Source organism: Eumetopias jubatus, unplaced genomic scaffold (genome assembly GCF_037043125.1).
Source record: "Eumetopias jubatus isolate StellerSeaLion01/CBP00866 unplaced genomic scaffold, mEumJub1_p1.0 scaffold_9, whole genome shotgun sequence".
In the NCBI taxonomy this organism is placed as follows: Eukaryota; Metazoa; Chordata; class Mammalia; order Carnivora; family Otariidae; genus Eumetopias; species Eumetopias jubatus.
Window position 1 is genome coordinate 21,771,765 of NW_028274815.1, and position 15,568 is coordinate 21,787,332.

General features: G+C 49.1%; 1 protein-coding gene across 2 annotated transcripts in view; it reads right to left on the reverse strand.

The window, feature by feature from the left end:
- CIB4 (calcium and integrin binding family member 4) overlaps positions 1 to 15,568 on the reverse strand; it is a 46,581-nt gene that overhangs the window by 760 nt on the left and 30,253 nt on the right. Inside the window, exons 4-7 of one of the 2 annotated variants that reach the window (XM_088026170.1) lie at positions 11,397 to 11,518; positions 2,922 to 3,052; positions 1,658 to 1,767; positions 709 to 797 (exon numbers count right to left, since the gene is read on the reverse strand). In XM_088026170.1, the coding sequence (XP_087882296.1) occupies positions 709 to 797; positions 1,658 to 1,767; positions 2,922 to 3,052; positions 11,397 to 11,518 (452 nt within the window). Of the gene's footprint in view, positions 1 to 708; positions 798 to 1,657; positions 1,768 to 2,921; positions 3,053 to 11,376; positions 11,519 to 15,568 lie in introns of both variants that reach the window. The other variant, XM_028099403.2, reaches the window with a different exon arrangement.

Below are 15,568 nucleotides of genomic sequence, written 5' to 3' on the forward strand. Positions count from 1 at the left end.
ATTCTTTGCTATCAAATTCACCTAGACTATAAGACCAAGGGCAGATGTATGCAAACAGATGCCAACTCCACCCAAGAAGGGCATTCTAACAGGGCTGTGCGATCATGAATGGGCTGCCTCCAGGGGTGGTGCTTTCCCCATAACTGGAAGGATCCAAACAAGATGGTTAAACATGGCCTGGGCAATATGGAGATGGCCAGTCATCTCAAGGGTGTCTGCACCAAGCTATGAGACCATTAATGACCCTTCTACCTGAAAAAAGGTTTGGAAATACCCCATGACCAGCATCTTCACACCCCCATGCAAATCCCCGACTCCTGGTGACCACAGGGGGCAGGGGAGCAGGACAGGCAGTGGCAAAGGCCACCTGCTGGTCAGTCCTAGAGCCCCCTGTGCCTGGGGGGAAGACGCCGGTGTGCCAGGCCACCTCTAGATGGGCAGCACCTGAAGTCAGGACCACCCACGTCATTTGCAGAGCCTGGAATATAATCTTGCCTTTGCTGGTTAAAACCCCACTCCTTCTTTCAAAAGGTTAGAAATGTAGGTTACTGAATTTCTCCAAAGCTCCAGGTTTGCTGACTCTGAAAGAATCGGCAAAGTACCCTGGAAACTCATGACCTCCTTGGGAAGATGAGGGGCTTCGTTGGCTCTTCCTGCCCACCCCCGCTATGCTGGTCTCTCCCCCTCCCCCACTCCAGAGCACCTTACTTCATGAAGTCTGGAGACTTGGCCATAGCATGTTCAAACTCTGAGAAAGACAGCATGTTGTCATTGTCCAGATCCGACTCATTCAGGACCTGGCCAGGGGTGTAGGAGGAGCCAGAGAGCAGAGAGGAGCCCAGTATGAGAAAGTGAGACGGGGCCACAGGCGGAGGGTAAAATGTCTCACGCCAAGTGCTGCCATAGGCCAGGCTCTCTGCTAGGTGCTTAACATGCGTGTAAGTTCCCTGACCCCCTTGTGGGGGGGGGGGGTGAGGCAGATGTTCTCCGCCCCCCCCCCGGCTACTCCCCACCCCAGACAAAGACATGGAGATACAGAGATAAGGTTATGTGCGCTGAGGTCTGTCTGGGACATGGGAAGAGTTCCCTTCGTGCCTCCAGCACAAACTTGGCAGTGAAAATGGGTGCAGAGGTGAATGGGGTGACATCCCCACCCATACCTATATCCGGTCACAGGCAGGGGCTCTGTACTGCAAGGGGCCCGGTCAGGTCTAGAAGGCAGTGATGACCTCTCATGGTTTTATCTTTGCTTCTAGTTTCAATCCAGACCACAAGCACTTGAAGGTTCCCATGGTCTTAGGACAAACAGATTCATGAGGCTGCCTTCATGTCCTGTCACACTTTGGACTGTCACTCTAGGACATCTGGGATAACATGGGAAAGGCGACGTGATGATGTGTCCATCTACGGCTAAGCTGCTGTCGGGCCACCTGCCTACAGTGACCGCAGTGTGGGTGGGAGGGCCCCTTGGAGTGGGTGGCTTGGGCACCTGCTCTTGGGGACCCTGGAAGGAAGGACTTTGGAGGAAAGATGCAAACTTGGGTGATAGTTGCCTCCAGCATGTGCCCATCCCTCAGGGCACCCCACCCAGCCTGCCATCCAGGGGCTTTGGGGGATGGCCTGGACCAACCCAGCCTGTGTGGCCCTGGGCACACACGTGGTTCGTGAGGTCGGTCAGCAGGTCCTCGGATACGTCATCACTGTTGAGCAGTCGGAGGACAATCCTCTGCAGGTCCTCCTCGTCGATGAAGCCATTCTCGTTAAAATCTGCAAAGAGAAGGCAGAGTGTGAGAGGAAAGGGGGCCTTCCTCAGCCTCCCAGGAGCCCAGGGAGCCATGGCCCCACAGAACCCCACCGTCCCAGGCGGGCCTCGAGCCTGGCCCTCAGAGAGCCCTGGGCAGGCAAGTAGCAAAGGGGGTGGAGGGGGGCTGTAGACCCAGGAGGTGCTGAATAGCACGATAAACACAGCAATAGTCGTGAGCATTCACTGGGCGCATACTATCCGCTCAGACGTGTCCTGAGAGCTTCACCTGTTTTCAGTCACTGAATCTTCACAGTCTACCTTTTACGAGTCTCACTCTGCCAAAAGGACACTGAGGCACAGAGGTGTGAGATGTTGGCCCACGCTGCCTGTAAGTGGAAGGCGGGATTCAGACCCAGCTAAGCTGGTCCCCGAGCCTGCGTCACCCACCGTGCTACAAAAATCTCCACCTCAGAGCTCACAAGCCAGTAGATGGTTTGGCCGGGAGCTGGGGACACCTGGACTTGAGTCCTTGAGTCCTCCTTTTTGAGTTCAAAAATATGGTCATTCCTATGAAAATACTGTTACATTGTATGTCAACAACAACAAAATGTGGGCATTACACAAGCCCCCAACACCCTGGACGCCCCCCCCCGCCCCGCCCCAGGTGTGTTTAACCCAGTTCCCTACAGAGGCGCCTTGGAAGGGTGTCCCTGGGCCTCTCAGTGCCTGCTGCAAGTCTTCTCTACAGGCCTGGAGCACTCCTACCCCCAGCCGTTGCCGAAGGCAGCCCCCGGCCTGGAGTGCCCTCCTCCTTTTCCTCCAAGCCCTGGGATACTCTGACTCACCCTGTACTTGCCCTCCCTTGCCTTCCTGTGAAGTGTCCCTGACACCCTCAGGCCCAGGATGGCTCCCTCCTCGAGCTCCAGCAGCTCCTAACACAGGACCTGTCCTCCCGGCATGAGCCTTGCTCTCCTCGGCACCGGTGGCCTAGGGCTGCCTTGTTTTCCTGTTGCAGCGCCTGCTTCTTGCCACCGCCTCACTCATTCGCACTCGGCAGACACGTGGGTGCCTGCTGGGTGCCCATCCCCAAGCCCGGCATCGGTGCACAGATGTACCAGATTGGTTCCTGCCTGCCTGGAGCTCCCAGTGTGGGGGTGCAGGGGAGACAGTTGGGCACCTGAGTAGCTTGGCTCCAGGGAGAGAAGAACAGGCATCCCTAGGGCTCCAAGGGTTTCCAAATGGGCAAGTTCATGTCTGATTGGGGTTGGGGGTGTGAATGAGGAAGACTTCTTGGAGGAAGAGGCATCAGAGAAGGATTAAGGGGTTTGGGCCTCCAGAGATGGCAACCGGAGGAGGTGCCAGGGTCACTAGGGACAGTGGTAGAGAAGGAAGAGCACCAGAGTGATCAGTCTGGGGTGAGGGGAACAGTAGCTTGGAGGTCTGGGAGAGTGGTCAGAGGTTAAGGGTAGAAGGCAGGCTGAACTCCATAGAGCCATGAATGCCTAGGGAGGCTACTCTGGGAGAATGTCCCTACCACCTCTGGGAACCCCAGCACAGCTCCTGCCTCTTCTGGAACCTCCAGTGTGGCCCCTACCTCCTCTGGGAACCCCAGCACAGCCCCTGAACCACTCATCAGCTATGCAGTAAGTAGGGGCAGTAAGCTTAGGCAGGTACAATGCCACCATGACAAACAGATGTGCCAGGCAATGATCTAAGTGCTTTCTCTTCTACTGCATTTAGTCCTCATAACACCGATGAAGACAGTGAGGCACACTGAGATTAAACAACCATACTCGCTTCTTTAGTCTCAGTTCAGCCTCTTGCCTTTTAAACATCTATGTCTAGCCTGGGCTTCTCCTGAACTCCAGGCGCATCCACAGGCTGGTGGATCCATCCACAGGCAGTATCTATCCACAGGCCTTCTTGTCCTCTCCACTTGGAGGTCTGATAGGTCCCTCAAGTTCAACTGGTCCAAACCCAAACTCTTGGCATGCCCCCCTCCTCCCTGGCCCCAAACCTGCTGCACTCAGCTGTGCCCTTCTTGGCAAATGGGCAATGGCCAATAAGCTTGGAGTCATCCTTGACCGTGTCCTTGCCTTGCTCCGCATGGCTAAGGTGTCAGCAGGCCCTCCCAGCTCCACCTTGGAGAGACAGTGGACCCAGCCGTATGACCTCTCCGCGGCACTGCCCCCACCATGGCCCAGCCAGCATCACCGCTCTCCAGGGTTACCCTAGCGGCCTCCTAACCAGTGTGCTTACTCTCCGTCTGCCCCCTCAGTCTGTTCTCCCTCAGCAGCCTGCGGATCCTACCACATTCCGCCCCTCAGCACCACTTCTCACAGCCTCCATCTCAGCCAGAGGAAAGCCCAGGTCCCGACCGTGTTCCCCAAAGTCTGCCCTGACCTTACTCTGCCTCCTTGCATTTTCCCCATCAGGTCAGGCTCGATCCTGCCTCAGGGCCTTTGCACTGTGATTTCCCCTCCCTGGAACACTCACCCAGAGATCCTTAGGGTCTTCACTTAAATGCCAGCTTCTCACCAGAACCTGCCTAAAATTGCACTTCCTGTCCCATTCCCTGCTTTATTTTTCTCCCAGTGCCCCATACTACCTGACACACTGTTATGTTTCACTCATTAGCTCCTTTGTTTCTCTCCACTAGAATATAAATTCCTCGAGGGCAGAAAGTTTTGTGTTTTTGGTCACTCTTGTATCCCCAGCTCCTAGAACAGTGCCTGGAACAGAGTAAGCACTCACTGAATATTTGTTGAGTAAGTGAACACATGAACTATCTGAAGTCACACGTTGATAAATGATGGAGACGGTAGTAAACCCAGGCACTACAACTTTGTGGGAAGTCTGTGCTCTGAATCACTCATAACTGCTCTTATTGTAATGAAGCACCCAATTTTTAGCTGGGTGTAGGACCATCTAAACTTAACACTGTATTTCCCAGCCTCCCTTGCTGCTTGATGTGGCCCCACGTTTGAGTTCTGGCCAGTGAGATGCAAGCAAAAGAGGCACAGGCAACTTCTCGGAATGTCTTTAAAGAGAAGGCTATACCTTCTTTGTGACACTGAGGCAACCTTGGGAACAGAGGATAAAGTGACACCATGGAGGAACCTACGTCCCGGACCTTGCAGAACCACCGGGACAACTGCCTCTGGGATTCTACACATTAGAGAAATAACATGTAGCTGCCAGAGATCTTGGAAGGTATCTTGTGTAAACCACTTGGGGGTCCCTGTCATTTGCCACCAAATTTAACCCTAACTAATGCATGACCTGAGCCTCTGTTTCCTCATCCATAAACAGATTAACAGTACCTCCACAGATTTGCTGTGAAAATTAAATAAGGAAATGCATGGAAGTCTTCTGGCATGGGGTTTGGAATATAGAAGATGCTCATTAGGTAGAGTAGAGGCTCAATTTTATGTCATTTGAGGATGTTAAATACTGAAAATGCTAACCCTGGAAACTGTAATCTCTCGCTTTGAAGAACGAAAGCTAGAGCTATATTGGTCCTGGAATGGAGGAGCAAGTGTGCTGATGTCACAGGATCCTTCAGGGGTAGAGCTCAGACTTTTGGCTCTGTTCCCCTGGACAGGATATGGATATGAAAGGACACTCACTACCCCAGTCCCTAAGCAGATGTCTCTCCCCTGGCCAACTGTTTATCGGCCCCAGGTCCTGAAGGTCAAGTCCTGAGACGTTCACCCGGGCTCTCCCGCGCAGCTCTGCTAGCACACATCGTGAGTGAGGGCTGGGAGCAGGTGGAGGGGCCGAGGGACCGGCACTGGAGGGAGGGGGCAGCGGCAGTGACATTGCACCGCTGGTAAGAAGCTCCGCAGCCTCTCCCAGAGACCCCGCCGTGTCCCCAGGCGTCCCACTGGCCCAGCTCCCATATGCAGAGACGCAGCAAAGTGACATGGCTCTGGTCCCAGGCCATCAGAAAACAGAATAATTTGCTGGAGTAGAATGTAGTCCTGGACAGTTCCCCTCCTTTGGGGGTGCAAGGACAGAGCCGACTGGGAAAGGGGTGGGGGCTGGGAGCTCTGGGCGGCTGGCCAGCCCCTGCAGCCTCAGCAGCCTCAGACCTGTAGCCGGGGCCATTCTGAGAATGGGGGTGGGCCTACCTCTTGCCGTTTCCCGACAACAGGAAGTTTAGAGAGAGCTTGGAGAATCGGGGCTCAGCCTTCAGGTCCCCCCAGAACACTCTCGCCATCACCACCCCAACCTCCCTGTCCTGCTACTCCTTGCAATTTCTGAAGTCCTTTTACAGAAATCAGCCCACGTTGGTTGCGTGGGGAAGGGCACGCCTTCACCATCATTCGCAGGAGAACCGAGGCTGCCTCCCTTGCTTCTGCCAGCCCTCTGTCCTGGGTCAGGTCTTGGGGTGGTGTGGCAAGCTCTCCTGCTGGTGCTCTGGCACCTGCCTGAAGATCATTCACATCTGGTGGCAGCCCTGCCGATGGGAGCCGGAAGGCAGGGCTGGGGTGTTGGTCTCTGACAGGTGAAAGTCCTCACAGAGAGGGTGGGGGCTCGATCCGTTGGAGGCCAGGAACATCCCTCAAAGCAGAAACGGGAGCCCAGCAGGTACAACCCAGGTGCTGGATTCTTGACGGAGACCGATCCCCCCTTCCTTCCTACGAACAGCAGTGCAATTCCTGTCCAGGGTGACGCCATATTCAGTTTAAAATACCCAGGTGTCCAGTCTCCGTGGCAGCTATCTGTGGTCACGTGACATGGTTCTGGACAAGGCAGTCCAAAGCTGCTGGGTGGGGCGTCCAGGAAAGCTTGTTACAGAAGAGTCAACTTCATCTGTGCCTTCAAATGTTCATTTGGTTCTTATCCCTTCTCCCATCCTTTTTTCTTCCTGCCTGGAATGAAGATGAGAAGCCTGTATAGGCACAGACACCATCTTGTGATGATGAGAACAACAGTCCCATACTAAAGATGGCAGATTAGGGGGGCTGGAAGGAGCCAGGCGTCGCCTACTTCCCCCTGGCTCTGGACAGCCTAATTCCAGGCTTTTTTTTTTTTTTTTTTTTAAACATGGACATTTACATATAACTGAATGCAAGCCAAACTGGTAGAGTAGCTCCAAAACTCTGCTGCACTTGAGAATCACCCAGGGAGCTTTGAAAAAGCCCACCAACCAGGGCACACCTTACGTCAGATCTGTGCAGCTGGGGCCCAAGCAGCTGTGGGTCTTGAGTCCCCAGATGACTGCAGTGTGCAGTCACGTTTGAGAACCAATGGGTTAGAGCAGTGTCTCCTAAACTTTAAGATGTGGAGGACCGATCTGGGGGTCTTGTTAACATGTGGACTCTGATGCAGCAGGTGTGTGGCAGGGCTGGGGGGCCGGGGAGTCTGCATTCCTAATGGGCTTCCTGCCAATGTCGCTGCTGGTGCATGGGCCACTTGTGGAGGACCAAGGCATTAGGGCATCGAGTTAAGTCTCTGGACTTTGGCTAAGAAGGCTCACCAGGGCCATTACCACCTTCTCCTTTTCCTTTTTCTTCTTCCTCTTCTGCCTTCATTGCTACCCTTCCCACCTCAATGTACTGAGCAGCTCCCACGCGCCAAGCACCGGGCTCAGAGATTCACGTGTCCCATCTCTAATCCTGCTGACAGCTCCGTAAGGCAACAAATCTTCTGAACCCAAAGAGAATTCAGATTTGTCTGGGTATATCTGATGAAGCCTTGGAGTTTATGAGTCCCCAGGCATCTATTTGCACAGCTGATTTGCATGAAGGCTTTGCGCTTTCTGTTTTTGTGCCGGAGCTCAAGGAGGAAGGAAACCCGTCAAGGGGGCCTGGAGAGAGGGGCTGGAGGAGGACACAGGGACAGCGTGGGGGACAGGTGGCATCTGGTCCTGATCTGACCTGAGGCGCTCAGTCTGACCTCTGGGGAGTGAGGGCATTCTTCCCATTTCTCAGCTGAGCACAGTTTAGCTCCTGTGCCTTGAAGCCTGAAGAGAACCTGCTGTTCTTGTAGCTCCCTGAAGGTTTGGGTGTTTTTGTTTGTTTAGCTCTGGAAACCATGGAAAGACAGCTGAGGCAGACATCTTTGGGCACATCTGCTCAGCCCACACTTTACCATCTCTGAGAAGTGTCCCCACCCCCAGCAGTGGGCCTCGGGAGCTGTGTTTGTTATGTGACTCTGCATCTTCTGGGCTGCGGTTGGTTGGACAAAGCTGTTTACCCAGCCCGGGCGTAGCAAGATCATGCATTTGGCTGAGCCATCAGTCTCTCCTGAGAAAATGGGGGACTAGGGTGTTCATCTTTGGCCCATAGGCACAGAAGCATAAAAGTCTGCAGGAAGAGCAAATGCACAGAGAGAAGTGGAGATGAGAGACCAGGCAGCCAGCGAGAGAAAAGAAGACAGCAGCTGCCTCACTTCCTGACCACTTGCCAGTTGCGTCCTTGGGAGGCTGCTTCAGTTCTCCCACGGGTTCCATGCTGCTTATGATGGACAAACTCTAGAGCCCTCCGCCCCCGCCATGACGGGCCCCTCTTGGTGTTTATGTGTATATAATCTCCATGTCCCCTTCCTGTGGAAGGGAACTGCGACTTGTATCTCACCAGCGGAATTTGGCAACAGTGATGGGATGTTACTTCCGTGATTACAACGTTATATAAGACTCTATCTTACCAGCATACACACTCAAGAGACTCTCTCTAGCAGTCTTTGAAGAAGCAAGTGGCTATATCAGGGGAGGCCCATGTGGCAAGGAGTGCAGACCAGCCTCTGGAAACTGAGGGCAGCCTCCAGCGGATAGCCAGTGGGAAGCCAGGGCTCTAAGCTCCATAGACACAAGGAAATGCACTTGCCAACAACCAGAGTGAGCTTATAAGTGGGTTCCTCCCCGGTCACAGGCAGCCCAGACAGAGCCTTGACTACAGCCCTGTGAAATCCTAGGAGAGGACACAAATAAGCCATGCCAGACTCCTAGCCCACGGAAACTGTGAGATTTTAAATGTGTCATCTACAGCCACTAGGTTTGTGGTAATTTATCACACAGCAAAGGGAAACGAATATACTGCTGTTCTCATCCGTTGCCTTTTACACAGGTAGGTCCCTGTTACTTGCCACCTGAAGACTCTTGGCTAAGATGAGAGCACTCAGCCTGGGCCAGCACTCTGCATCAGGAAAAGCTGCCCATTCAGAAGAGTACTGACTGGAGGCAGAAGCGGCTCGGGACAGCACAGCAAGTGCTCTGCGGCATGAGTCCCGACAGAGAGGGGCAGCAGCTAGTGGGCTAGAACTCCCTGGGGATCCCCAGAAGTACTTGGGGTAAGGAAGAAGGATGACTAATGAACAGGTGGGGACCACTAAGCCAATTGAATTTGGGTATGTGATTTCATTTGTACTTAACTCTGCTTAAAGTTCACTGTAAATGTATGTCTTGTATCAAACTTAGGACATGTGGGGCCATTACTTCTTCAAATATCTTTTCTTCCCCATTAACTCTTTTCCTTCTGTTCTTTAGATTAGATTATTTATATTGAACTATCTTCGGAGTCAGGTTTTTGACTCTTTCCTCTGTCATCTCCATTCTCCTGTTAAGCCCATCCAGGGAATTTTTATTTTAGATATTTTATTTTTCACTTTTTATTTTCATTTGATTCTTCCTTATGGTTTCTATTTCTCTGCTGAGAATTCCTCCTATTTCTTCCATTATGAATTTCTTTTACCTCACTGGCCAAGGTTTAGTAGCTGTTTTAAGAGACTTATCAGCTAATTCCAACATCTGGGTCATGTCAGAGTCAGGCTCCATTCTTGAGAATATGTCAATTTTATATTTTTAATTGTCTAGTGAATAATTTTGGATTGTAGCTCAGACATTTCTGGTTTTTTTAAAATTTTTGTATTTTGTATAACTTTGGATTGTATCTTAGACATTATAAATGATTTATTGTCTGGATTCTGTTATATTCCTCTAAAGAGTGCTGGTTTTTTTTTTTTATTCTATCAGGCAATTGATAGGACTTAAAGTGCAAACCCTGTCATAGAGGGACCTTGTTCAAATGTGGTGGCCACTCAAATCTCAGTTCTGTTATCCTTACCTGAGCTGCTTTGAGTCTGCCCTTGTATATATGGTTTAGAGGTCAGAAAGAGATCTGTTCATACACAGATGTTGGGCTCCTTTGTCTGGCTTTCTTTCATGGACTTTCCCTTCTTTTCACTTTTCAGGGGAAAATTGCCCCAAACCCTCTGATTCTTCAAGTCAGAAAGAGTTCAAAGTTTCTATCAGTCCTGTATGAGGCCCCTCACTGAAAGCCACCTTTAGGCTAAAAAAGTTTATAAAAAGGGGAGGGGACCATCCAGTACCATTTCTTTCTTTTAAATGTCAACTCTCTGCTTCTGGTACCATTCTAGTGCCTGCATATATATATATATGTATATATATATATATATATATATAATTTTATTTATTTATTGGAGAGAGAAAGAACGAGTGGGGGAGGGACAGAGGGAGAGGGAGAAGCAGACTCCCTGCTGAGCAGGGAACCTGACTCAGGACTCAATTCCAGGACCCTGGGATCATGACCCAAGCTGAAGGAAGCTGAAACTGACTGAGCCACCCAGGCACCTGTGTGTGTGTGTGTGTGTGTGTGTGTGTGTGTGTTTGAGTTTGTAGTTGCTATCTGTGAAAGTGACAGTATGATAAGAGCTTACTCAGCTATTCTCAGCAGGGGGATCTGATTTCATTTGCGTTTACTGGATACTAAGCTTGAGGACGTAGGGCTTACAAAAATATCATTAAGTCCTTTTTACAGTTGAGAAAACTGAGCCCTCACGGGTCCATCAGGCTTAAATCTTCTCCACTCCATTTTATCCAAATCCATTTGGGCAAGGCAAGAATAAGATGGTGTCCACTGTGTGGAGACAGGGAGGACCTGGTTGGAAGGGAAAGCATATGAAATATCAAACTATGCAAGCCTGAATGTACAAGTCCTTTGGGGCCAAGAAATTGTTACAATGAGCTTGAAGCCTTGTACATGGCCTGTTTGAAAACTTCCCAAGATTTCTTTGTTTCTTTCCTTTTAATTTCTTTTGAGAATTCCAGGCATGTAAGCTGTGCTAAGGGAACATGAGCCTGCTGAAGAGCAGAACTTTTGCAGTATCTTATGGCTAATCCAGACAAAACCAGAGATCAAAAAATGTCATAGGACCTCAGAGATGATCTCTCTCAAACACCTCATTTTAAAGATGATGAAACTGAGGCCCAGAAAGATGAAATGATTTGTCCAAGATTTCTCAGCCATTTTGTGGCTGGGCTAGTTCTGGTGTTCAAATTTCTGAATTCCTACAAAACAAGCATATCTCCTTCATACCCATATGTAGTCCTCACCCATATGTAGTGCCTACACTGCTACCACAAAATACAACACCCATGGCTCCATTTGCCTCCAATGGCATGAAGGGAGGGCATCTATCCATTGAAGTAGTTGTTCACCACCATTTTTTTTTAATCTATAGAATTCAAGAAACATGCTAATACCCATAAACACCCAAGTGAATCCCAAGGAACATCATCCCACCAGTGAATTGAAGTTGATGGATTCTAGGTTGCTATTTACTCTATGGCACTGACCCCCACCCACCACCACCACTTAGTCACCCACCATAGATGCGAAAGGCATACTCGATCTTCAGGCTGGGGCAGGCCTGCTCACTGAACACAGATGCCATGCCCAGCACATCCTCAAAGGAGAACACATTGTTGTGGGAGAACACTTTGCAGATTCGGTCTCTGAAAGGGTTGACCTGTGGGAGAGGAGGAGTGGGGAGGCCTATCAATGTCAGGTTCATGCCTCCCCGGCCCTCACCTATCTATCAGAAGCATGGCAAATTCCTCCCTGGCATCCTCCTCTGCTTTCTACCAGTACTTCTTTCCTCCAGTTCCTCAGGGGCCCAGCCCTGCCTGTTCTAAACTCTTCCTTGCCTGCTGGCAGGCCTTATCAGATCCCAACTTTGCTGTAGTATTCTAGAATGACCCCCATCTCTCCCCTCAACCAACCCAAATTCTTTTTCCTTAGATGCACCTCAGCTAAGAAAGCTATTTGATTCTGTGAGTTCACATAGCAGATCTGAATGGCCAATCTGCCCAATTTTTAATTAGGTGAAACAAATCTCTGATTGGTTTTTCTAGTCCCCCTTTCACTGACTTTCACTGACAAGGTACCTTTTCAAGTCCCCAAGCTTCATGCAAAAGGATTAGTTCCTCTGCTTCAAGTACCCAGTGTGCCTATTACCTCCCTCAAGGGCATTTGAGCCCCAGCTCCACCACCCCGCCACTGCCTCTAGGGGCCTGTACCCTTGTCTAACACTCCTTAGGGTTTTCTCAGCAACAGCCAATGCTTAGCCCTCTAGTTTTGATCTCTCCATTTATGGCACATGAAAATTTCTTCTTCACTTCTTTTGAACTAAGCTACATATTAACATCCATGATTTAGTTTTATTTGGTGCTCCTATGTATTTGAGGTGGGAGAGAGAACAGTCTGTGTCACCTCAGGTGGCCATGTAACCTCTCAAGCTTTAGTGAACAAACAAGGTACCGAAGGTCCTTGTTAAGAAAATGAAGTGTGAGCTCCCACTCTCAGAGGTCCTGTTTTAGAAGGTCTGGGGTGTAGCCCAGCATCATGGATGAATTGTGTCTGTCCCCCAGATTTGTATGTTGAAGTCTTAACCCCTTGTACTTCAGAATGTCACCTCATTTGGAAACAGGGTCTTCTAGATATAATTAGTTAAGATGAGGGCATATGAAGTAGGGTGGGTCTCTAATCCAATATGATTTGTGTCCTTATTTTTTTTTAAAAGATTTTACTTATTTGACAGAGAGAGAGTGAGAGAGGGAACACAAGCAGGGGGAGTGGGAGAGGGAGAAGCAGGCTTCCCGTGGAGCAGGGAGCCTGATGTGGGGCTCGATCCCAGGACCCTGGGATCATGACCTGAGCCGAAGGCAGACGCTTAACAACTGAGCCAGCCAGGTGCCCCTTGTATCCTTATTAAAAGGGGAAATTTGGACACAGAGACATGCGCTCGAGGAGAACACCCTGTGCAGATGAAGGCAGAGATCGGCGTGAGGTATCTACAAGCCAAGGAATGATGGCCGGCACGCTGCCGAAAGTTAGGAAAGAGGCAGGGAACAGATTCTTCCTCGCAGCCCTCTGAAGAAACCAACCCTGCAGACACCTTGGTCTCAGTTTGCTAGGCTCTAGAACTATGAGACAATAAATTTCTGTTGTTTAAGCCTCATAATTGTGGTACTTTGTCACACCAGCCTTAGCAAACTAATACACCTAGAAATCGACGTTGTAAATAAGGTCCCTAGGTGACAGGGTTAGTGTCACATGTATATACATATGTATGGTCCAGGAGTGGTCAGGGGTTAGGAGAATCCAGACTGCCTTGCTAGAACCTACAAACAAGCTTCTGCAGTGTCTGCCCCTCCCCACCCCCACATCCACACCGCTGCTGCCTGGAAAGCTTACAGTGATGGCCTCAGACGAATGCTGATAAGGGCTATCTCCTGACCTGTATTCCAGGTCACGTGTGTCTAGCTAAGTGGCTTCACAAATTACTTTGCCGAATTTTAACTCAATTAACTCTCGCAAATGGTGGCTTAACAAGATTCCCGCAAAGAAACTACAATAGAAGATAATGCTTGTAATGCAAGTGCCGGTGATCAACCAGAAAATGTCAGGGCCAGAAACTCTGCCTTTTAAAATACAAGTTCTTCTCTATTTGGTAGTAGAAACGGTGAGAATCTAGTCAGACATAACTGAAGTCCCGGCTTCAATTCTCATTTCCTATGGTCAGACAGGGGCAAGGCAGACCAGCAAGCAGTGAGCTTAAGCATATATCCAACCAGGGAATGAGATACCAATCTTCCCTTCCCTGGGCCCCCACCCCCCTCCACTCTTGGCCTTGCTGGGAGTGATGGGGAGAGGGGATGGTTGCTAGGAAGCCAATCCACTCTCTCTTAGGCCCGTGTCACGTGACTCTGTTATCTATACACACACAGACACACACAGACACACACAGACACACACACACCCCTTGTCTTCTAGAGACTGGGAAGAAGGCAGTTGGTGTGGAAGCTGGTGGTAACAAGAATAGTGCATAGAACAAAATGTAGTGACCACAGATACTGTTGGAAGATGTGGGGGAAATAAACATTAGAACAAATTTCACGCTGTGGAAAGTCTGCTAAATAGTTGAAGAAAAGTACAGATGTTTCTCACATGGTTTTCCTAGATTCTGTTTCAATAATAAAATACATGAAGAACCACATTTCTGAGAGCAACTAATGGAAAGAGGCGATATTGACTGAACAGTACATTACTTCTTTAATGAAGACACCAGTTATGGGAGAAACTGTCTGGGTGTAACCACCGATGGAGTGGCTGCTCCATGATGAAAAGGATTCTGGGTAAGGGTGCAGGGATGGCCACACCTGTGAAACCAATGCCCCACAAAACTACCTGCAGGCTACCATAGTCAAAAGGTTAAGTCCAGAAGTACACAAAGTGGTACAGGATGCATTGGTGTGGGTAGTTTTTGTTTTTTTTTTTTAAAGAGCTTAAAGCATAGTAAAACATAGACAATGGTTTGTAATCAGAAGGGAAGTGATTTTGAAAATCTTTCAAGCCACGTAGAGATTTGCTGGTTATCTCTTGGCAGAGGACTTAAAAGACCCATCAAACTTTAAGAGGAATTATATGTGTTTCTTGTACAAAAAGACAAATGTTCCAAATTTGCTGAGCATTTTATGATGACAAGTGACTGTTGGCAGATATCCACTGAAAAATGAACTCGAATTCTTCTGACTCTTCGAGGTAGAGGTGACTCATTTCAGCAATGAGGGAGAAAAGCACTTGCTTTTCCAAAGAACTCCTGCTTTGGAGAGAATATTTTGAACATCAGATTTTTGTTGTTGAAAACATGTGGAGTCACCTAAAATAATGCTTCTATCTGCATATTTGAAAATATTAGGAACAGATTTTGCTAATCTGTTTGAAAATCATCCAAATGGAGAGTGTCAGTGGATTTTGAGTCCATTTGTTTAAAATATAAAAATGCAGTGTTTTTCCAATTAGCTTGTAAGAGCCACTGAGTGACATAAGGGCAGATGGACATCTACAAGCTTCATTTCGATAAAAAGCCTTTAATTGGTGGAGGGGATTGAAAATGAGTGCCATAATTTGACACATGCAGCCAATGATACATTTCTTCTCTTTTGACCAGCTATGACAGCTACTAAAAATAGACTCAACTAGAACCAGACCCCTGAATGGCCCGATCTCAAAGTGTTAAAGCAAGATGTTAAAAGAATAATGAAGCACATCCAACCACATGGCTTTCCCTTACACTATTGTTATTAATTACAATGGTGAAAGGAGGAAATTTTGTTCTATAAATGAAAGGAGAATCTATTTTTAAGGTATTTTATGTGTATTTGGTTTATATAATATTTAGCTTTAAAATGTTTTATTTTGCATATTTATATCATAACATCCAGGTATTGTAGTAAAGGGACCGAGTTTGAATATACACATATTATGGGGGCATGCTCCCCACTTTTTTATTGCTGGGGAGGCATGATCAAAGATAGCTGGTGCTCTCTGATCTAGACTAACCCCCTCTTAAATCAGGGATGTGGAAAAGGGGCCTCGGAGTGGGGGTTGGGGAGAGTGATTGCCCAAGGTCACTCAGTCTAGGACCCAGGTCTCCTGAGTCTGCCCGGCACCATTTCCACTACGGTCCCTTGCAGCAAATAAACATAAAAGAAAAGGTGGTGATGGAGGCAGAACA